Here is a 24,736-nt window from a genome sequence, read left to right as displayed (position 1 = left end):
GTCCCTTTGACATCAGTTCCTCATATGTTTGTTTTTTGTTTACTGGTTTGTTTGTTTTAGCACCTCCTCACTTTCTGGCGCAAGATATTCTAGGCTGATCAAGTATATTTCCTGCCCCAGTCCTAGAATCAGCCATTTCTCCAAATAGCCCTGATTCTTTTAATTGGAGAATGGTATTAGAAACCAAGATCGTGGCACTTTGTGTGCTGGTTTCTGCTGCAGTACATTGCTTCTAGGCCTTCTCAGATGACAGAGAAAAAGAAATATATGTGTGTACACCTAGCCATGTATATATACATATCTATGAATACTTTTCATATGTAACTATATGTATCTACATTAAGCTAAACATGATTTCATATTGAAGTCTCCAACTCTAATCCATTACCACATGGATCATTCTACCCTTCTTCTCTTGCTTATCTGTAACCTCCCACTCTATCAGTGAGACAATTGGCTCCCACCATGCACCATGCATTGACTTAATTTTTCAATCCCATGCATAGGAGTTTTAGAGTTGCTAACACAGAGAAGTAAAGTTCTTAACTAGAGTACAGTGTCAAAGTACAGTTTTTTGTTTGTTTTTGTTTTTGCCTTTAGTTTTACAGATTCATTTCCAAAGTTACTTAAGTCGGTACCATTTTTCCCACACTCCCCTAAAGTGGAGGTTGTCTCATACATTTGTAATACTGTTAGATTCTTTGTCACATTATGCATTTCATCCAGGGATCCTCTAACCTCCTAAATTATTATTTTTTAAATTTATGTACATTATGGTTTACTCTGTGCTGTAAAGTTCTGTTGGTTTTGATAAATGCATAATGTTATTCTTTTACCACTACAGTATCATACAGAATAGTTTCACCAAGCTGAAAAATGCCTATGCTTCCTTCACTCATTTAGTCATCCCCTGACCCCAACCCCTGGCAATCACTGATCTGTGCACTGTCTATAGTTTTTCCCTTTCCAAAAGGTCATATATATATAAAATCATACAGTATGTAACCTATTTAGACTGGTTTCTTTCACTTAGCAATATGCATGTAGTATTCATCCTGTGTTTGCATGACGATAGTTCATTTATTTTTATCACTGAGTAGTACTGCATTATATGGAATTTCTATGGTTTATTAACTTATTGAAGGGTATCTTGGTTATTTCTAGTTTTTGGTGATTATTAATAAAACTCTTATAAACTTTTTTGTGTAGGTATTTTGTGTGCCATAAATTTTAAAATCAGTTAGGTAAATACCTAGGAGCCAAATGCTTGATTAGATGGTAAGACCAGTTAGCTTTGTAAACACTGCCAAACAGTCTTCCAGGTGGCTGTACCATTTTGCCTCCTTACCAGCATTAATGAACTTCCTTGTTTTCTGCATCCTCAAGAGTAACTAGTATTGCTTTTACTTCCTTTTTTTTTCTGGATCTTAGCCATTCTGCTATGTATAATGGTATCTCATTGTTGTTTTACTTTTGAGTGCATTTTTAATATAAGGTTGTATATTCCTGTGAATGGTGTCAAAGTTTCATTGCTCTGAAGAGCCAGTTTTTAAACATAAGGTTGTGTAAGAGTTCTATATTTTCTAGTTAAACACACCCAAGATAATCCACCCATTAAAAAATGAATAAATAAAACAGAGAAGAAATACAGTCTGGGTCTTCTCTTATTCCTTCAGTCGGTGTTGGTTCAAATAGCATCAACAATATAAAATGTGCTTATGACCTATGGCTTAATTACCCACATTTTCTGTAATAGCAATCAAGTTAGTGTACAAAATAGGTCCTGTTATGTAATACTCGTAGACAAATAACCAGGAAAAAAATTAATAATAAAATAAAATAGTAAATATTGAATGTAAGTATTACCAAGTAGCAAGAGCATAATAAAAGCCGTACTTCTAGAATAATTCGTTAAGTAAGGAGGTAAAAGTGGAGAAAGATTTTGAAAATAATTATCCTTGATAAGTGATCCTTTCAGTATCTAATCAATCTTATTTAAACAGCTATCTACGGCAAATAAATTCATGTTTTAAAAGTCACTAATATGTGTATATATGCTTCATATTAAATGCAGATGATTAAAAATCAGATCCCATGTAAAAATTAGAAAGGTCCTTTGTTTTTGACTTTTTTTGTCTTTGTCTATAGTATTTGAATAACAACTTACCTCCAGACTCAGCATCTTGTTTCATTGGAAAGAGCAGCACCTAGATTCCCTTATGACCTGCAAATCTAGGCATCACAGATACCAACTCAAGCTGAGTATTTTTGTCTTTCCACACCATTATATAATACCTCCTTTGAAGTGACTGTTTATTTAGGGGAGATAAGTTGGGCCAGCACATGAAAATAAAACTTTGGAGTGATATTACAATCTATCACTCTTCCTCCACCTAGCATTGTCAGATTAATATATAAAAACACTGGACGCCAATTAAATTTAAATTTTAGATAAAATAGAATAACATATTGCATGAAACATACTAGAAGTAAAGTAATTATATGTTGTTTATTTGAAATTCAATCTTAACTGAGCATCTTTCATTTCATCTTGCAAACCTACCTCCATTCCCCTCAGTTAGTTTATGAGTTCAAGAGGAGAATGACATTGAGAAGATAAAAGAGAGACCAGATCATCATGGAAGATGGTAATACTGCACAGAAAGAATGTAAGATAGGATAAAATATTTAAAGACACTTTATTTCTTTTATAAGTAACCATAATCATATAAACCAGGATGTTCATTTAACTTTCACTGTCTCTGAAACTATTCACTTATTTTTCATGTTTTCACAAATGTCTCTACCCATATTTTATAGGGGTATATATATATATATATATATATATATATATATATATATATATATATAAAACGATGGTTTAGATTGTAAATGAAAGTCAACGAGATGGGATGTACACTTATTTAGTCAACATTTATATGGTATTTTTATAAGTACCTTATTATACGTGACTTTTTGTGGTGCTAACAGAGGTTTAAGGGTTGTTTTCTCTTTTTTTGTTGTTGTTGAAAGGATGAATCCTGATATACATTTAAATGAACACCTGAGGATATAGTTAATGAAGACCTTTATATATTTTTGTTATTTGATAACGAAAGGTGGGTTTTTTACCTGAAAGACACCCAGTGACTGACAGAAACAGAATAAGTTTCCAAGAGGAGGCCATCCTTGGTGACTAGGATCGCCTGTGTCCCAGTGTATTTAGCAGCTCTGACGTTTCTTCATTAAAGAATGCCCTGTTGAGACAGATAACAATTTTCAAATACAGAGAAAAGAAAATAAACAAACAAAAAGGCAAACAAACAAAAACCAAATCAAAAATCTCATAATAAAATGATAAATAACTTTCATTGCAAAGGTCAGATTAATATATACTTGGACATTGACAACCATAATAAAGTTTCCATTAGAATTAATTTAATGCACAACACAGAAACTTTGGAAAAGTGATAAACTTTCTCTGTCACATTTACTTATATTGAATACTCCCTTACAGATAACAAAAACATCAGGTTCTAATGGGGATGATTTTTCCTCACAGGGAATGTATAATAGTTATATTTATTATGTTAGACAAATTATTGGACTAGAAAAATAAGGTAGAAGAACCAGTTACATCAATATATACTCTTCTGGTCTAGAACATAACTAATTATCAGTTAAGCAAGTGATTTTACACATTGTGTCTGTAGCTCATCTAAACCTCCACAGGGAATTTTTCTCATTTAATTATTAATGTCAACTGCCTTTGTTTATAACTCCTGTGATTATCTGTACTGTGTTATAGTTCCCTCCTTCTGTGAGTTATTTTCTCAGCATCCTTTGCTAGCCAGAACCTAAGGGAAATAAGGATTTTCATGAATATTTAACATTTTTTGTCTAATGCCATTTTTATAACAATAACCAGTATAGCACATTAATGTCCTTTGATTCCTTTATCTGTCCTGAAAGATACAAGAAGCATAAAAATACAAAATTCTAGCATGAAACTTAATATGGAAAAACTTGACAAATGTGTACTAGAAATTCCTATAATAGTCAAGTAACTTCTGAGTTTTCAGGTGTCAGTTACTGGTGTCCTTCTTGGCCAAAAGCAACTAAATTGAGAAATAATTGTACAGTGTGTTGATGATTTAAAATAACAATTGCTTCTTTTCAACTTGTTCCTCCCAATAGACTTAGAGGTTCAGGTTATTTCTATCTTTTAGGAAATATCTTAAAAATATAGATGAGCATTTTTCCCCTAGTTAGGTCATAATTCAATATAGACGTACCCAAAGAGGGAAAGCTTTTCTTAGTGAGTCTTCCACCTGAATGTTAGTTCCATTTTATTTATATTTTAAAATCTAAGCCTTGAAAACCTACTTTAATTACAAGGTTAGGGATTACTAATGGAAAAGAAAGTTAATGAGTTAATAATGGTTGATTCACAGACACCCCTTTCAAAAAAGATATTTTTCATCATCTTTTTTCTTCCAAGTAAATATCAGAAATAAATACAATTTGAAGCACAAAAAAGACCTTATCACTACTTTTTACAGTTTAAAACATTATTATTTATACACTGCTTTTTACCAGAAAGGAAAAAAAGAAGATCAGCACTTCACACATAACAATTAGAGACTTAAAGTTGCGAGAACAACAATTATGATTCATGAAAACTGCATATTTAAATTAGTGAATTCTCAATCCATTGATGAAATTGGCCCTTCACAGACTGTGAGTTCTAAGACATTAATGCCGTTTTGCTTAACTTTTTTTGATGAGCTTCTGCTTAGTCCACGTCCTGAAAACTGGTACTTTCCCTCTCTATTTACAATGTCTTCTGTTGTCTTAAATAGTCTTCATCAACAAATGCAAATATTTTCAGAGCACTTAAATGTTATACACTGGGAATGTCAAAGAGAAAACACACACGCGTGCACACATGCTCATACACACGCACACATTCACAGAAGTTAACCATAGGCTACAAGCCAAATAAGCGAGACGATGTAAGTGTAGCATAGATACAGAGCTATCAAAAGGGGAATATATCCGTAAGGATGAGAAGGGTTGGGAATAGTACAGAAGCATCTTTAGCAAAAATTCAAGAAGATATTGAGCTTAGACAGATATCTTACTTTTGGATGGAACGGCCGTGAGCACATGGATAAATAAGTCGTTATCGGAGAGTGATCCACACCGAATAAATCAACACAGAGTAAAGGGACAGCCAGCGGCCAGAGGATAGACAAGGCTATTTTTGTAAGGGTTCATGGAAGGCATTTCTGATAAGATGACGTTTGGGCTCAGTATTCATGTTTTCAACATGCCATTGTAGAATAAGCCTTATATTCCAGGCACATTTTTTTCAGTTCTCAAATAAAAATAGTACCGTGAATTTTATAACTAAAATAATCCACTTTACATTAAAACGTTTTCAAAGAGAAAAAAGCCTGCATGTGTGTGATTCCGTGTGTGTGTGTGTGTGTGTGTGTGTTCATTTTCAAACATCAGTGCTTGGTCCTTGGGGCCTAAATGCAAAAAATAATAGTTCTTCAAAGCCATTCTTTTTAAGATGCCTAAATGAGATTCTTTCTTTTTACTGGCTTACTTTCTTCTCATTCTCTCCCTCTCTCTCTCTTGGTCGCTCTCTCAAGTAAAGAAAAAAGTAAATGAAATAATCTTTAGGTTCTGAAATATGTAAATTTGCATATGCTTCTCTTGAAAAGACAATTATTCCATGGTTTTAATAAAATCCTTGTATCAAAGTAATAAAATAATGTAATTAATCAGACATACATTAAGGTCCTATTACATGCCAAGTTAAATTATAATCAGTTAATAAATGTTACTAAAGCATATTAAGATGTATATTTTAGAAATACCTTAATGGAAACTGACAGTTGTACATTAAACTGTTATTTATCAAGAGATTGAAAAGTCAGAAGTACTAAGTTGCATACTACTAATTGGATATATTATTTTTTAAAAAACAATTTTTAAAAGAGCTTATTTCAATGTTTAGAATATATACCTATCATCTGTGATAATCAAATTAGATGTAGGAAATGACATATTACTTTGCATTTTTTCCTGAATTATTGCAAATATTTGCAAGTAGAGTAAAATAAGTAGAACATCGTATTAGTACTAAGTCATAAATTATAAACAATACATGCATTGTGCAGTTGAATGCATAGGCAAGTACTTAAAAATATCACTCCTTAATTGGAGTCTAAAATAGGATTGCTAAACATATGTTAAAATAAATCAAGTGATAGTATGCTGCCACCTGAATGCAAGTTAGCTTTTCTTCTTAAAGATACATATAGGAAACCGCCTTGTTTATGACATGTGTATGTGAGTGTGCATAAAGAGAGGGAAATGTCGAGAGAGAGAGATTTCTATTAATGCCTACCAATCTCTCTCTCCTGCTTTATAGCAACGGTTTCCTTCAGTTTGGCCTCTTACTGGCTATTCACACAACAGTCAGAATTACATTTTAAAACATAAATCAGGCTTCATCATTTCCCTGTTTCAGTAGTTTATTCTTAAAATAAAATCCAAATTCCTTATATAGTATTCAAGATCATATCTAATCTGGCCCCTGACTAGCTTTCTTATTTCATCTTCTGGCATTCTAGACTCCATTCCCCTCCACATTGACTTTCTTGCTGCTCCTCAAATATACTTTGTACTCATTGTTTCCTTTGCCTGGACCTTTCCACCATCAGTTCTTTCCAGACTGCATCACTTTAAGTCATTGAAGACACTGGTCCTCAGGTCTTTCTTGATCATTCTCTTTAAAATAGCCACCCCTTGCTTCCTGTCAGTCCTGTCACTGTTCTTCCTTACACTGTCCCTACCGTATTTTTCTTCTTAGCAATTATCAGTGCTTGAAGTTATGCTATTTATTTGTTTACTTCATAATTATCTTTTTCTCCTACTAGAATGTGATATCCATGAAAGCAAGAATTTTTGTCTAGTTCATCTTTGTATACCCAGCATCTTGAAGAGAATCTGCTTGGTTTTAGTAGGTATTCAATAACTATTTTGAATAATAATTATTGAATAAACTGGAGCCTCTGGTAAGTAGATTATTTGGCACAAGATAATACAAGATGAAAAATTATTATCCCTTAAATTTCCATAATACTAACAACAGCTACCATTTATGAAATTCTTTGTGCCAGGCATTGTGTCACGCACTTTACTTACACAACCTCTATTAAATAACTTGACATCTCTTATTGATGAAGATAACTTTCCCAAGGACACACAACTAGTAAAAGAACTGGGGTAAGCATAAGGTTGACTTTTAAATTACATCATCTCTTACAGAACTCCACAGCTATTTCTACAAAAGTCTCCAGAAACCCTCTTATCTGACACAATTGGAACTGGTACTGAGTTAGTAAAAAAATCACTTAAAAAAATCTTACACATATACCTGAAAGGTTGTCATTTAACTAATATGATTTAACTCTATATTCTTTGGCCTATCTTATATAGGAGTGAGGGTTTTTTTTGATCATCAATATTCTGGTGAAAAATTATTTTATCTCAACATCATGAGTCTTTTTCAATGAAAGTCTTGTCTAATGCATAATATACAATTTTTAATTTCTTTAGAGTGGTATAAGAACATGTGAAGTTGTCTAATGACAGCATGCTTGAGGTTTTTTATTATTTTTATACAGTTGTCTCACACACATTTAATTTTATAGCATATCCTAAGCCACTCATTTCATTGTTTGTCTAAGACTATTACCTTTTATTTTATTTTGTGTTTTATCCTTTTTTTTTTTTTCTTAGAACCAAATGCTCTCACTCTTGGTACACTCATATGCATTGATCTGCATAATGTTTATTTGAATTACCTAATTACATCAACATGTACAACCTCCACAGACGGATGACACTACACACCTGAATCTTGGTAAGTATACAATTTACACAGTGACAGTGAGTAACCTAGAGGTGAGCCTACTTAACCATCAACATCTAAATAGTTCTTCATTATTTTCATTTATGGAGACAATAAAGGTTGCTAGTTACTTGGCAAATTAAAACAATAGAGGTTGAGTAAAAGTGTTCTGCTCCAGTTAGCATGTGACAGAGCTGCAATATGAAGGACTTGGATGTAAATGTTAGTGAAAGGAGTAAGATGATCAAATATCTCTTTTTCTGTGTACCTTATTCTCCACCTCAACAATGACTCTTGCTAAGACTGAAGCTAGTGGCACTTTTGTTTGGAAGATACCCTTTAAAGGTTGAGCAAGGCCAGGAAGGGGCTCAAAGAAAAGAATCATTTAAAAAAATCCAAAACTTTATGGGAAATTGTATTCTAGATGTTCTTGAAGTTTTCTATCCCAATGCACCTGAAAAAAACAATAGATAATAAAATGCTGCAGAAGATCTAGCAAGAACAAATAAAAAGAATGTGTGTTGGTCTTGTTATGTTTGCTATCATATATCTTTTGAGGACCCAGAAGCAGTGTCAGGAGGTGGATACACAGAATTCTCCCTTTCAAACATAACCAGAGTAAATCATGATATTGTGAATCACAAGAAAAGAAATTATATTTTGTGTCCTGGACAAAGTGGTATGGGTTGTAGATGGAAGACTGAGCTCATAGTGTTTACATATCGTGAAGATATTCTTTAACACATTCTTTCTACAGTTTGTTCTATTTCTCTCATCTTTTTTAATCTAAGAACTCTTGATCTCAACAGACCCTGCCTGTGGAAAAGGGTACAGTAAAGTTTTAAAATGGGTCAGCACTAGTCTTCTGACACTTCAAGGCAACTTTGTAATTTTATTTAAAACACAAAGGTAGAGAAAAGATATGACTCAAGAGTATTTAATAGTACATAGTGTACTTAATCGAGACAGGGACTAAAAAAAAAAAAAAAGACAGTGACTCTAGGAATCTGGTGTCAGAAATATTCCATGATTCCTGTTCCTGGTGATAGACATAAGGAAAGGGTGAAGACAGAACTGTGGATCATTCGGCCTGACACCAGCCTCCATGTAAATTCTGACAAGACTTGTATTAGGATTCTGAGTATGATTCCCTTTCTGGTAATTGGGAACTAGACACAATAACAAATAATACATGACCTTTTTAAAATAATACAAAATATAAAATATTTCTAAATGCCTCAATGAACTAGTTTAGAAGGAAAAACTTATTAAAGATCAAAACTAAATAAAAATAGCAAGTTGAGCAATGAAGCTAACTTTCACCGTGAGGCTATTCATCAAATCCCAGTGAACTTCAGGTTGATGTTCATGGGTTCTCCGAGAGAGTGGGACCAAAATCAAAGCTTAGGGTCCACATAAGATGGATCTTCAAATAGGAAACTCCTTATATCTAGGATTCCAAAAAGCTTCAAGATTATAGTCAGGGTGAATTAGAAATATGTCTCCAGAGAGATACTCTACCCAGAGAAGAGTAAAAGAAAAATTTAAGTCTTAAACCATGAGACTGAATGGAAAGAAAAAAAAAAAAGTCTCATAGTGAAAACTTCATAATCAATATTCACAAAATATACAGGCAAACAAATTAGTATAAATGAGAAGGAAATGAAGCAATAAAGGCCAGAATCTGACTTGCAAAGAATTCAGATATGACTTTTTCAACACAAATCATCAGACAAATGTATATGATCTGTTTTTAAACATAAAGGAATTAGCATTATGCAAAAGAAGAAATAGAGATGAAGAAATTATCTAGAATGCAGCCCAGAAAGGCAAATGGATGGAAAATATGAAAAGAAGGTAAAGAGAATGAAGCATATAGTAAGAATATCTTATATGTCTAATCAAATTTCCAGAAAGAGAAAAAGAATGCAATATGTGAAGAGATAGATATTGCTAAAAATTTCCGGAACTGATGAAATTTATCAATTTTAAGATTTATGAACACCAGAAAAAAACAAGAAGAATGAAGTCCTAGATAAATCATAGTGAAAATTGTGAACACCAAAGACAAAAAAAAAAAAAAAAAAGCCAGAGATAAAAAGAAGCATTAATTATAAAAGTGGAAAATCAGACTCTCAGTTGATTTAATGATAGTAGTAATGGAATCCAAAAAAAAAATTGGAATAATGTGTCAGTAAGAAGGAACAGTCAATCTGGATGTCTTCTTTGGAAAAAATGTATATTTGGGTCATCTGCCCATTTTTTTAATTGTTTTTTTTCATTTTTATGGTGTTGAGTTGATGAGTTATTTGTATATTTTGTATATTAACTCTTTATTAGATATATTGTTTGCAAATATCTTCCCCCTTTCAGTAGGTGACTTTTTCATTTTGTTGATAGTTTCCTTCACTGTGCAAAAGCTTTTTAGTTTGATGCAGTTCCATTTGTTTATTTTTGCATTGTTGTCCTTGCCTTAGGAGATAGATCAAAAAAATACTACTGAAATCAATGTCAAAGATCATACTGCTTATATTTTCAGGTGCTACATTTAAGTCTTTAATCCATTTTGAGTTAGACATTTTTCCAAAGAAGACATATAGATGGCCAACAGGCACAGGAGAAGGTACTCAACATTGTTAATCATCAGGAAACTTTAAATCAAAACCAAAATGAGATATCACTTCACACCTGTCAGAATGGTGATCATCAAAAAGACAACAAATAACAAATGGTGAGGATATGAAAAAAAGGGAACACTTGTGCACTGTTTGTGGGATTGTAAATTGGTGTAACCACTATGGAAAACATTATGGAGATTCCTCAAAAAATTGAAAACAGAACTACCATAATACCCAGAAATTCCACTTCTGGGTAATTATCTGAAGAAAACAAAAACACTAATTTGAAAAGATATATGTACCTCAATGTTTATTGAAGCAGTATTAACAACAGTAAAGATATGAAAGCAACCTAAGAGCCTACAAGTAGATGAATAGATAAAGAAGATGTGATATATATATATAACTCAGCCATTAAAAACGAAATCTTGTCATTTGCAACAACATGGATGAATTTAGAGGGTATCATGCTAAGTGAAACAAGTCAGACAGAGAAAAAAATACCATATAACCTCACTTATATGTGGAATCTAAAAAACAAACAAACAAACAAACAAAACAAAACAGACTCATAGGTACAGAAAACAAAAGGGTGGTTGCCAGAGGTGGGGCGCGTGAGTGAAATATGTGAAGGGGATTGAGAGGTACAAACTTCCAGTTATAAAATAAATAAACCATTGGGAAACAATATACAGCACAAGAGATACTGCCAATATTACATAACTTTGTATGGGGACATTGTTGCAAGACATTGTAGCATCATTTTGTAATGTATGTAAATGTCTGATCACTTTGCAGTATACCTGAAATTAACATAATATTGTATGTTGACTGTATTTCACTAAAAAAGAAATAATTGTCAATGTATAATTCTGAACAGTGAAAATGTCTTAAAGGACATGAGTTAAATAAAGTTCTTACTACTCAATCAATAGCCAAGAGGTCAATTATATCTTAATAAAACTGGGGAAACACCTGAATTTGTCAAAAATAAACCTTTATTGAGAAAAATAATAAATGATATTCATCAAATAGAAGGACAAAAAGTAATTGCAGAGGGAAGCTCTGAAATGTATAAAAGGAACATAACAGAAGCTAACTCATATAATACAATATTTACTATATGCCAGGTATTGTTCTAAGTACCTTACTTTGGGAATTCATTTAATACATAGAGCTCTATGAGATAAATTTAATATTCTCATTTTAGAGATGAGATATGTGAGGTAAAAAGAGGTTAAGTAAATTTTCTAAAATTACACAGCTATAGAGTACACTTGAGATTTCTATTTAGATAGTCTGGGTACAGAGCCTATGACTTTAAACAACACACTATACTGCCTGAAAAAATAGTCAGGAAAAAAATATGGTATGAGAGAAAATTTAAGAAAAGATTGGCTTACATATGCCTTGGTAATGATTTTTTGGATATGACACCTAAAACACAAGCAACAAAATAAAAAATAAACAAGTGGGACTACATTAAACTAAAGAGCTCTGTACAGCAAAAGAAACTTTCAATAAAGTGAAAATATTTTCTGATTCTTCCTTACAGAATGGGAAAAAATATTTACAAACCATATATTCGATGAGGGCTTAATAACCAAAAACTCATGCAACTCAATAGCAAAAAAAGAAGCAATTAAAAAATGGGCCAAGGGTCTGAATAGATATTTTTCCAGAGAGGATATATGAAAGGCTAACATGTACATGAGAAGCAGCTCAACATTACTAGTCATTAGAGAAATGCAAATTAAAACCACAGTGAGATATCACCCCATACCTATAAGAAGGGCCATCATGAAAGACAAATAACAAATGCTGGCGTGGGTGTGGAGAAAAGGAAATCCTTGTGCACTGCTGGTAGAATTGTAAATTGACACAGCCATTATGAAAAATAGTATGGAGGATCCTAAAAAAATTAAAAATAGAACTACCACATGATTCAGTAATTCCACTTCTGAGATATAGCCAAAGGAAACAAAAGCACTAACTCGAAAAGGTATCTGCACCCCCATGTGCACTGCAGCATTATTTACAATAGCCAAGACATAGAAACTACCTAAATGTCCACTGATAGGTGAATGAATAAAGAAGTTGTCATATTATCTTATATTTATATATATTGCTATATATATTATATATATAAATATATATATGTTATATATTTATATATGATATATATGTTAAATATTTATATATGATATATATAAATATATGTTATATATAAATATAGGACATATATCACAACATACATATAATCACAATTTATGTCTCATATATATGAATATTATTCAGCCATAAAGAATGATGAAATCCTGTTATTTGTGACAACAGAGATGGACCTTGAAGGCATTATGCTAAGTGAAATAAGTCTGACAGAAAAAACAAGTACTGTATGATCTCACTTATATGTGAACTCTAAAACAAACAAAAGCAAACTCACAGAAAAGGAGATCAGATGTATGATTACCAGAGGCAGAGGGTGGAGATAAGGGGAATTAGAGGAAGATGGTCAAAAGGTAAAAGCTTCTGGTTTAAGATAAGTAAGTACTGCTAAGACTGTAATGTACAACATGATAACTATGGTTAACCCTGTCGTAGGATATATAGGAAATTTGTTAGGAGAGTTAATCCTAAAAGGACTCATCACAGGGAGAATTTTCTTTTGTTTCTTCTTTCTTTTCTTTTTATTGTATCTAGATGAGATGGTGGATATTAGCTGAACATGCTGTGGTAATCACTTCACAATATATGTAAATCAAACCATCATATTGTTATGCCTTAAAGTTATACAGTGATATATGTCAATTATATTTCAATAAAATTGGAAGGAAAAAAGAATAAATGGAAAACAAAGATTGCTTTAATCAAGCAACAATAATCATGTCTTGTGGGTTAAAATATAAGGCAAATAAAATTAAAATACATGAAGTAGCATAAAAATCTGGAGAGAAGTGACTGAAGTTAAGTAGTTCAACAGTTTATGTATATTCAGAAGGAAAGTAAGATACTAATTTAAATTTTTTATAAAATGTCTATGTTAAATTTTCTAGTTTAACTGCTAACAAAGTAGAAATTTGTCAGAAAATGAATCTATTTATATTCAGTATAAATATTTACCATCTCCTACTGTTTAGTAATGAAGAAAACTTTTATATTTAAAACTCTTACACAGAATTTAGCACATACACAACTTTCTGCATGCCCTATAAAACAGAAACCTTAATTGTTTAGTCCAACATTAGAGGCTCTCCACAGTTTCACTCAAAGTACACATCTTGTCATATCTTCTACTACTCCACCTCAAACATTTTGGAGCCCAGCTAATGGAAATAATTTCTCCTTTGCAAATCCAATTCGTGTTGTATATCTTCCACAAAAACTTGCCCACACATTCCTCAGCATAAAATTCCTTATTTCAAAATATCTAGGAAGGCATAAAATAAATTATTAAGTTGCTTAATTAAGGGCATGCAAAAGTCATAATTTGAGTGTATTTGGGGTATCAGGCTGCAGTGATAAGGCCAGAATGGCTGCACTCTAATGCCCAGGAAGGAGAAACAGGGAATCAAATCTGTGAGTTACATAAGACCAGATCTCAAAGTATTCATAGGTTTGAGAAAGGAGTTTGAATTTTATTATAAACATCATCATGATAAATATAAACTATTCCTATCACATAATTCAATTTCTAAAGTTCTCAGATACTTTCCAATAATATCTAATTTTGCCATACAGAGTACACAGGAACACATGACACTCTGTTTTTACAGATTGGACGACAGGTGTGAAAAAGTGATGGCACTTGCCTAACCTCTCCATAATTCAATGTCAGCATCAGGACTAGCACTCCTGTCTTCTGATTCCTGGTCTAGAGAGCTACATATTATCTGCAAGTTGCCTTTTCCATTTTCTACTGATGAGAAAATGTATTTTAAATTCACAGTTGTTGTAGAATTTAAGAGAATACATTTTCATATATTTTAAGAGAGGTTCTTCTTGAAAAAATGAGTGGAATGACTTGTGACTTGAAACCTGGTTTCTTGCAATGATAGGTCTCAGTGAAGGGCAAAATGTGTGACTGATGGAAAAGGGGACCAGAGTTATTGCATGCTGTCCTGGAAAACAAACCATGAAAGCTCATGTTCAGGGTTCCACATGGACAGGTAAGTCAACTAAATTCTGTGTAAAAGAGTTATAATTTCAGGTGTATGTATTCTTTACCACCAAACCGTGAGAGGTGGCAAAGATTTAAAATGAGTATAAATCTGTTTTCTGATTAATTAAAGTTAGCCTCTGAGAGGGAGCTCAAAAGGCTGGACAGGTAAGACAGTGTAAGAAGACACTGAGGAAACCCAAAGGATCTTGAGTACTGAAGGTTTTCTTTATATAACAACATGGTATGAATACAATTTTAGCGTTATTGTCTCTAGCAAGATAGATGGAACCATTATTCATCCTGGTATTTAATATTCTTTTAATTTATTTAAGTATGAAAACAAGGATCTTTTGAAGACATTTAAAATGTCATTGTGCTCACTTGGTCTTGGCTAAATTGAGTTTTTAATGATTTACTTAAAATTTAACCTGTATCTCCTCAGAAAATTGGCACTTTGAATCATTATTGTCAGCTGGCAGTTGATACCACCAGGCTAAACTGCATTTAAATAATGTCTTGTTATAGGCACATGGTTAAAAGGGAATAGTAGATAGTTCCAAGGCAATGTTTGAAACAGCTAATAGCAATCTCCTCAGGGATCATATACATCTTTTTCTTCATTTCCATATTAAGCTATTTTGCCTGAAATATTCAAATTCTCTAAAGACAAGGGAAATATTGCTGATAAAAGACCAAAAAAAGAAAAAACAAAACAAACAAACAAAAATATCTAAACCAAAAAAGGAAACAAACAAAAACTTGGAAATATGTCCCATATAAATGTATAGTGTTATTATAAAACATTAGGTAGCTCCCTGGTGGAATTTTACTTGCCATATGACAAGAATGCGTAAGTGTGGTTTTCTATGTTGTTGACTGACTGGGGACTTATAAAGAAACAAAGAATGAAAAAGAGGCTACAGGGAAGTGCAGTGGATGTTTTTATATCTCAAAACTTTAATCTGAATGACTATTACTGACTTTTTTTCCACACAGTAACTACTGAGAAGCAACGAAGTCAATAGGGACTAGTAAGGAAAGTGAAGAAACCTAAATTCTGGGCAAAGCCAAGTCCCTGCCCCCCTCTGCCTTAGCTTCTTCAATCGTGGCAGCACCAGCTTTTCTGGACTCTCAGCATCTAGTTACCTGACTTTGTTAAGGCCTTTGAAGACTCACAGATAAAAAGTCTAAAAACTCAAAATGGACGTCAATGTTTCCCCACATTGTTACCCTCAATCAGTGAAATGGCTTTGAAAATTCTTAATTTTCAGTTTATTTCAGCATCAAGCATTTATTACAGTTCACAGAGTTGCAAATATAAGTAACTTATCAAAGACAAGATGCACTTCAATTAATTCTACTCCTCATCAACAGACAGCTTAGGAGAGAATTTACACAAGTGTCCAGAACTTGCCAGGACTAAGAGATTCAGAGTCTATGCAACACCGTACTAGCTGATAGGGGTCCCAAGGGGCCTGCTTCAGTTTCAGTCAAATGAGTAAAAATGGATTATCATAGTCTAGTAACTGAAAGAATTGGAAAGTGTAAGATCAGGTCATGTAATGGAAACTTTTTTGTAGAGTGAAGTTGCTAGGCTTAGTTTGTATTTAAGATATTTATAGCTATTCTAGGCTATTCCAAATAGCCGTAAATGTATTAAATCAAGATACTTTTCACATTCAAGTATAATAAGAATTTGCATCTTTTGACATTTTACCAAGCCAACAAGATAGTACTTTATTTTTTGGGGAAGATGTCCTTAAATTGAGTTTTCACATAAGTGAAGTGAAGAAATTAGGGCAAGTTAAGCAGATTGATTAATTTCATAATCTAAAATAAGTAGCATATCATATATTACAATTGATTTTTTTTTTTTTTTTTTTTTTTTTTGTGGTCTCAGCATGCACCTTGCAGGATTTTAGTTCCCTGACCAGGGATTGAATCCCAGCCAATGTAGTGAAAGTGCTGAGTCCTAACCACTGGACTGCCAGGGAATTCCCTACAATTGATTTTTATACACTACTTGTTTTGAAATAATTATGGTTCACAGGTAGTTGAAAAAAAAAGCACCGGAAGGTCCTGAGTTCTGTTCAACTTTTACCTCTCCTCCTCCAATGTTAGTTAGCATCTTACATAGTAATAGAACAGTATAAAAACCATGAACTTGGGATTGGTACAATCTACAGAGCTTATTCAAATCTCTTCACATTATGTGCTCTCATTTGTGTGTGTGTTTGTGTATTTCTATGTGATTTTATCACATACCTAGCATCACGTAACTACCACCCCAATCAAGATGTAGAACTGTTCCATCACCACAAGGCTTCCTCATGCTTTATCGCCTCCTCCACTATCTCCCTGTCTTTGAAGTCTAATCCCCAGAAACTGCTAATCTGTTTTCCATCTCTATAATTACATTATTTCAGAGTGTTATATAAATAGAATCATGCAGGAGGAAATCATTTGAGATTGGCTTATCGCTCAGCATACTTCCCTTGAGATTCATCTAAATTGTTACATGTATTCTTCGGCATTGCTGAGTTGTATTTATGGTGTGGATTTATCATAATTTGTTTATTCAACCTTTGAAAAACATTTGGATTGTTCCCAGTTTTGGATATTGTAAAGAAAACTACTATCGATATTTTTGTAAAGCTTTTTAAGTTAGCACAGCTTTTTAATTTCTGTGAGATAAATGAGAAAGGTTGAAACTGCTGGGTTATCTGTTAAATCCATTTTCAGTTTTTTTTTTTAAATACCAAACTAATTTTTCAGAATGGTCATACATTTTAAATTCTCACCAGAAATGCTGAGTGATCCATTTCTTTGCATTCTTACCATGCTTTGGTGTTTTTTTTTTTTTTAACCATTCCAATTAATGTATAGTAATAACTCATAGTATCTTTAATTTGTATTTTTTAATGGGTAATGATGTTGAACAACTTTTTTATATTCTTACTTTCCATCTATATATCCTCTTCAGTGAAATGTCTGTATCTCTTACTTGTTTTCTAACTAGGTTGTTTACATTTTTACTATTGAACTTTAAAAGTTCTTTATACATGCTATATACAGGTCTTTTGTCAGATATGTGGTTTACAAATATTTCTCCCAGCCTGTAGCTTGTCTTTCCATCCTCTTAACAGGGTCTTTTATTGACCAAAACCATGTTGATGAGGTTCAATTTATTGATTGTTCCTTTTATGGATTGTGATTTTGGTGTCAAGTCTAAAGACTCTTCACCTAGTCCTAACTCCCAAAGGATATCCAATTGCTCTGGCACCATTTCTTGAAAAGTTTACCCTTCCCCATTAATTTCTTTTGCATTGTTTTAGAAATTAAGCTTGGCATATTTTTGTGGGTCTATTTCTACATTCTGTTTCTGTTCCACTGACCCATGTATCTAACCCTTTGTCACACTCCCTAGATTGGTGTATATTTATATTAAGTCTTAACATAAGGGAGAGTGATTATTCTCACCTTATTCTTTTTCAGAGTTGTTTTAGCTCTTCTACCTCCTGTGACCTTCCATATAAATTTTGAGGTAAACTTTCTATGTCTACAAGAAAATTGTTCAAGCCTTGTGATAGGAATTATGTTACACTCATAGATAGATTTGGGGACATTTGACATTTTTACTATGTTGATTCTTCCTGTCAATGAACAAGTTATATCTCTCCTGTTACTATATGCTCTTTGATGTCTTTCACCACATTTTGTAATTTTCAACATACAAATCATAACATGTTTTGTTAGATTTATAACTATCTCATTATTTTTAGCTACTAATGATTAGCTTCCATAATCATGTGAGTCAGTTCCTTATAATGTCTCTCTCTCTCTCCATACAGTTAACGGTTTCCTTATATTCTTAGCACAATACCTACATAATCTGCTGCAAGAATTCTACATTGTATAAATATTGTATTTAATTAATATATGTTTAAATATACATCTTTTAATAACTGACGATCTCAGAATATGCTGATTCAGAATATCTTGGAAAACTTAAAAAATCTGAATTGTATCCATTTCATTTATTTTATATTGTACCTAGTAAAGCAACATTGAATAAAAATATATTGTTTATATAGAGCTATTGTGCACTGATATTTTTAGACTGCTGTGATTGTCTCATACAATTTTTGAAATGCTCCCAGTCTCTGAGAAATGTTTACATTTCCAGATGAAGATTGTAAATCTAGCAAAGTTAGAGTACAATTGAATTTGATATTAGATGTGCAAATAGATGTAATGGTCAACATGACAACCCATCAGGAAGACCCACTTGACAGATATCTTGAATATTTCCCAGAAGCATATTTTCAGAATAGAAGGTACAAGAATTATGTGACCACTGTAAATTAGGCAGTGACCTAAATATAAGATACACTGTATAAAACTAATGCAAAATACATTTTTGCTGTTCTTTTGGTATTGCTCAATTGTAGGATTTACTTTATTTCCAAAATCTAAGAACTATATACTTCAACTTTTGAATGCTGAGAAACATGATTCTGTAGAGTCAAGATGAGGTTGTAATTGCACAGGAAAGACAACTAGTTAAAGTTGCAGGGGAAGTCCCGTATTGAAAGAATTCTAGTCCTGGAATTTATAACAGAACAGAGATTTCAAGTCCTGGAAAAGTTTAAATAGAAGTGACCAAATGAGGCATATCAGACATGTCAAACATGAGGCCATCAAGTGCAAAGGGGGATCTAGTGTCTTTTATGTGGCAACCATGGATATGCTGCTCTGAACTCCATTCAAGGAAGAATTTTCTGTTCAACTTCAAGGAGAACAGTTAGCTGACAGCCTCTAGATGTTAGCACTTTCAGAATCTTCCTCAGTGTTTGAGCTCCTTCCCAGGACTTAACTTCCTTTAGATCTCCTTAGTCTGATGACTTTTTCTTTATACTTCAAGTCTTGTATCTTTCAAAAAAAAATGTTTCCTTGACCTGCACATTAATCTAGCACTTTCATTGTGTTTTGTTGCCCTTTGTTTGTATCCCAGTTCTCACCTATGTTATAATAGTCTAGCCACTGTGAGTTTGTATTCTGACCTAAACTTGTGAACACCTTGAAGGTATAAGACATATCTTGTCTGTACTAGTTTCCCAGGCACCCAGAAAAGGGCTTGGCATAGTTAAGCACTCAATAAATGGTCACATTTGATATATTTATCATCAAATTGTCAACAAAGAAAACAATTACAAAAATCCTAATGGAAAACATGCATTATGTAAACTTTTTTCTTTCTTTCTTTGGGGTCTTGGCAACTCAACACATATTTAAGCAACATTAGTTCTAGGGCATTTCTCTGTACTATGCTTACCCCTTCATTTGTTCAATACAGAAGCTTCTTACTCTACAGATGTCTTGTCTATGTAATTTGTTTTTCCTAATATCCATCAATGCAGGTATTTCAGTCAAGGACAAAGCATGCTGAGGAGAAGAGTACTCATGAGATGGGCTCACTTTTCCTCAGATAAATTGGGAGAATGAAGAATCTGTAACCAAGGCAAATTCTCCAGCTCTGAATATACTGTGTGTAATTACTTCAACACTTTTACAAAAGGAAGAGCATCTAAGATTTAAGATATATTACAAAAATGGAAATCCTGGATCAAACTAGAGCCATCCCTCAATATCAAGAACCCCTGCAGACATCAAATCCATGAATGCTCAAGTCCCGTATAGTCTGCCATCCATATCCATGGTTCTGCCTCTGCGGATTCAACCAGCTCCAGATTGCGTAGTACTGTAGCATTTATTGAAAAATAATCTACATATAAGTGAACAGCTCAAACCCATGTGGCTCACACATCAACAGTACTAAATTTATAAGCCTATTTAATGATTAGAACAGTGAGGCTATAGGTCACAAAAAAGTGATAGAAATGTATGGTGCAAAAAAACTCTTTTATGTTGAACACATTTCTTACAAGATTTTAGAAACTTCTAATACGTTCCCTGAAGTGACTATAGCATGGGAGGCATTTGTAACATTATGGAAAAAACATGAGATTTTGAGAAAACAGACATGAGTTTTAAATCTCAGCTAGATGCCTAGTTAGTTGTGTACATTTTCAGAACTTTTAATCACTCTGAAATTGAGCTGCTATAAACTAAAGATAACTGGTAATAGACATTGCAAACATACTAAGGTTATATAAATGAAATAAATGAAAGAAGCTAGCAATATAATAAGTATTTAATAAGTGTTAATTGATAATAATCTAGCTCTTTTGCAACTTAAGGTTTAGGTGTAAACAGTAGTATTTAAAGAAGATTTAGGCTAACAGCTCAAAAACAATATCAGATACAACCATAATTTTAGCAAAAAGGGAGTAAATAAAAAGCCTTGGTGTCTATTTCAAATGTAATGTTTCAGTTAAATACAAATTTATAGCCTTAGAATATTGTCCTTTTAATTTTACCAAATAGTGTTTAACTGAAAATTATACCATAAACAGTCTCATAATAACACTTACATCTTAACCAGCAACATAAAATTGTTTCACTTTACAATGAACTATAACATTGTGATAAAACTTAATTTCAAACTTATCAATTTAAAATTTATGATCATTTAGACTAGACCAGTCACAAAGTTCAAGTTATCTATGAATAAATCTAGCATGTATCCTAATCCTCTTTCATTGTAGGTACTGTGATGCTGGAAAAGTCATGAGATATTGTCACCTCTAAAATGGCATTATAATACCCTAATATAAGGTTGTTGACATGATTCAATAAAACTACATATGTGACAATGCTTTGGAAATAAAGTACATTTGAAAGTTTGTCTTTATTATATTCAGAAAGTTGGGATTAAAGGGAAGAGAAGAGAACAATTCCTAACTGAGGTTCAAGGTTCAAGAAGTGAGTGATTCCTGGCTGAGGTTCAAGGGAAAGAGGAAAATGATTCCAGGCTGTACATCTCATCCTGACATACCTAGCATACCAGTTAGGTTTGCTGCCTGGTGCCTGTGCCCTAGTGTATGTGCCCTTTCCCGTGGCCCACAGGACATCCCAAAAGGATTCATTTGGGTTAACCTGGGTTTACCTGCTCCAGGAAAAGACTTTTCAAACAGTATATTTCTGAAAGTAAAACAAATCACTCCCTTGGCAACAGGAAAATTTAGACACATTAATATTTCCTTTACAAATTACGTTTGCAACTATAAATTTCTGAAGTTACATTAATTTTATTCTGAAGCTGTATACTTCTAGAGCAAGATTAATTGTTCTTAGGAAAAAGGGGTGCAATGAGATAGGCAAACAGTTAACTTTACAATGTGACTGCAAAGCAAAACAGCTATTGCTGCAAACCTGAAAGCATCACTCACTTTCTAAAACAGTTATGGTGGTTTAAATGGTGATAATTTTGTTCATAGCCATTTTCCACTTGAATTACTCCAATACATTTTTAAAAATGCCACACTGAGTGATACTAATGGTGCAACAAATTGACTAGTATTATAGGAATGTATCTATTATTTTTATGGGCATATTTAATTGTACATGTTTCTTTAGGTTTCTAATTAAAACCGGCAATAAAAATGATGTCTTCGTATTTAAGCCTGCATTTTTAGACTTAAACTACCTGATAATTAGCACTAATATACAGATAGTTCAGAAAGATATAATGCTAACACATTAAAGTGGATTGGAAATCCTATTATTAGTCCTATTTTGACACAGACCCTTGTCAGCAGGGGGAAAATAAAAAACCTACTATATGTGGAATATGTGCTGCTCCAGTTTCTTTCACAAATTTCCTGATGTTATCTGCTAAATGTCAGAAAAATCAGGACATAAATGGTGGCATGGTCCCAAAGGGAAGAGTTTACCAGTTCCACTGTATTTAATACTACATTGAACACTGCACATTTTAAATACTGCCTCAAGAATTTACTAACTTTCAAAGTAAAAATACACACATTTCAGCAGATTGGTGTGACGATTCACTAAATAATGATCTCTAACTATTTTTACTTAGTATTAGGCAGACACCAATTAGAAGACAGAGTTCTCAGAGTCTCTACGGACAGTTCCACACTTCACATTTTCAGTGGCAAATTGTATTTGACATTTAATTTAAAACCCAAGACACCATAACATGAACTCTTCTAGGCCATTAATGACAAAGCATGAAGGTATTCTCCCACTTCCTTGTTGCCTGAGGCTACGTCTGCTATTTCCCAGAAGGCTGTGTCATTACTGCAGCATTATGTCCATGGGGTAGTGTATTCCTAACACATGTGTATAATCTGAATACTGGGCATGGTTCTTAGATGCTTAGTTACACACGTCTTATAGCTACTTGTCAGCAAAAAACTTAGGACAACCTGAGCCCTGTAGGCAATAAGCTATTAATTGAATTTTCTGTTGCTGTGCTGGTGGTAGTGATTATGTTTTATGTTTAAAGAGAATGAAAAGGCATAGACAGCTAAAAAAAATAAGAGCAGAGTGCTTGATCATAAAAACTCCCTGCTTTGTTTGTGATTATCTTCTATTATATCTATTGGGAGCCTGATTTTTCTTTGAATTCTTTCTCAGTGAATCTAGTTACTTATGGTTGTGATATAGTTGAAATATGGAATTTGAAACTAGATAGATGTAAATTCAATACCTGTAGTATTGTCTACTAATTGTGAATCCTTCAGGATTTTTTTTAACCTCTTTAAGACCATTTCTTTTCTTAGGTGAATAAGGATACATATAATTATTTGAATGTTTTTGAAAATCCTGTACTAATAAGAACATCTCAAGTTAAATTTATGAATCTAGGATCATACCTTCCTATGTAGCACAGGATAGTATCTAAGAGTCCATGTTGTGGAGTTAGAATACACAGACTTGAATTTCAGCTCTGTTCTTTTCTAGTAACTAAACCTTGGACAACTTATTTAAAATGTCTGAGCTAGGCTAGCCACTAGCCAATTTGGCTATTGAACACTTGAAATGTGGTTAGTAAATACTGAGATATTCTATAAGTGTAAAATACACACTGGATTTCAAAGACAGTATGAAAAAAATGTAAAACATTGCAGTAATGTATTTTTACATTTACTGTATGCTGAAATAATTATATTTTGGATTTCAGATATTGGATTTCACTATGTTTTATTATAATTAATTTCACTTGTTTCTTTTTACTTTTCAAAAATGTGACTACTAGAAAATTTAAAATTACATATATGGCTTGCTTTTGTGGCTCATTTTGTATTTCTATTGGACAGTGCTTCTCTAAGCCTTATTTTTCTCATCTGTAAAACATAATGTATAATAATAATTTTTCCAAAGAGTTTCTATTGGTATTAACAATATCATGTATGAAAAAATAATTATCCCAATGCTTACAACAAGTAGCTATTAGTACTAGTTATTAGAAGAAAATATCCTATAGTTCTTCTTTTCCTCCTCCATGTGGGAGGGAGAGCAAGTTTCCCTAAATTGTGAGGTCCTGTTTACTGCATTCTTCTGGTTCATATCCTTAGATAGGAAGCACAAGGCTGTACTGGTTATCTGCAAGATTTCCATGTTACATGCCACTCTATAAATTTAATATTTTATTGAGTTTGTTTAGTTACCAGTCTGTCTTTTTTAATTGAAGAATAGTTGATTTACAACATTATATTAGTTTCAGGTGTACAGCATAGTTATTCAGTATTTTTACAGATTATACTCTATTAAAAGTTATTACAAGATAATTCCCTGTACTATACAATATATCCTTGTTGCTTATCTATTTTACACATAGTAGTTTGTATCTCTTAATCCTAACTTGCCGCTCCCCCTTCCTTCCTCCCTCTGATAACCACTAATTTTTTTTTCCCGTGTCTGTAAGTCTGTTTCTATTTTGCTGTGTACATTTGTTTGTATTATTTTTTAGATTTCACATATAAGTGATATATGTTTTTACCTTCCTGACTTATTTCACTATGTATAATATTCTCTAGGTCTATCCCCGTTGCTGCAAATTGCAGAATTTCAGTCTTTTAATGGCTGAGTAAT

The 24,736-nt window shown here is 32.7% G+C and overlaps 1 protein-coding gene across 1 annotated transcript in view; it reads right to left on the bottom strand.

Moving 5' to 3' along the window:
- The window catches only part of CNTN5 (contactin 5), a 1,403,535-nt gene that overhangs the window by 785,990 nt on the left and 592,809 nt on the right, over nt 1–24,736 (bottom strand). The window contains exon 3 of the mRNA XM_057553585.1: nt 3,133–3,257. Coding sequence (XP_057409568.1) covers nt 3,133–3,187 — 55 coding nt within the window. The 5' untranslated portion in view covers nt 3,188–3,257. The remainder of the gene's footprint in view (nt 1–3,132; nt 3,258–24,736) is intronic.

The sequence above is a fragment of the Balaenoptera acutorostrata genome, chromosome 9, assembly GCF_949987535.1.
Source record: "Balaenoptera acutorostrata chromosome 9, mBalAcu1.1, whole genome shotgun sequence".
Classification (NCBI taxonomy): domain Eukaryota; kingdom Metazoa; phylum Chordata; class Mammalia; order Artiodactyla; family Balaenopteridae; genus Balaenoptera; species Balaenoptera acutorostrata.
Note: the sequence above shows the minus strand (reverse complement) of the source record. Positions and strands in the feature narration are given on the sequence as shown.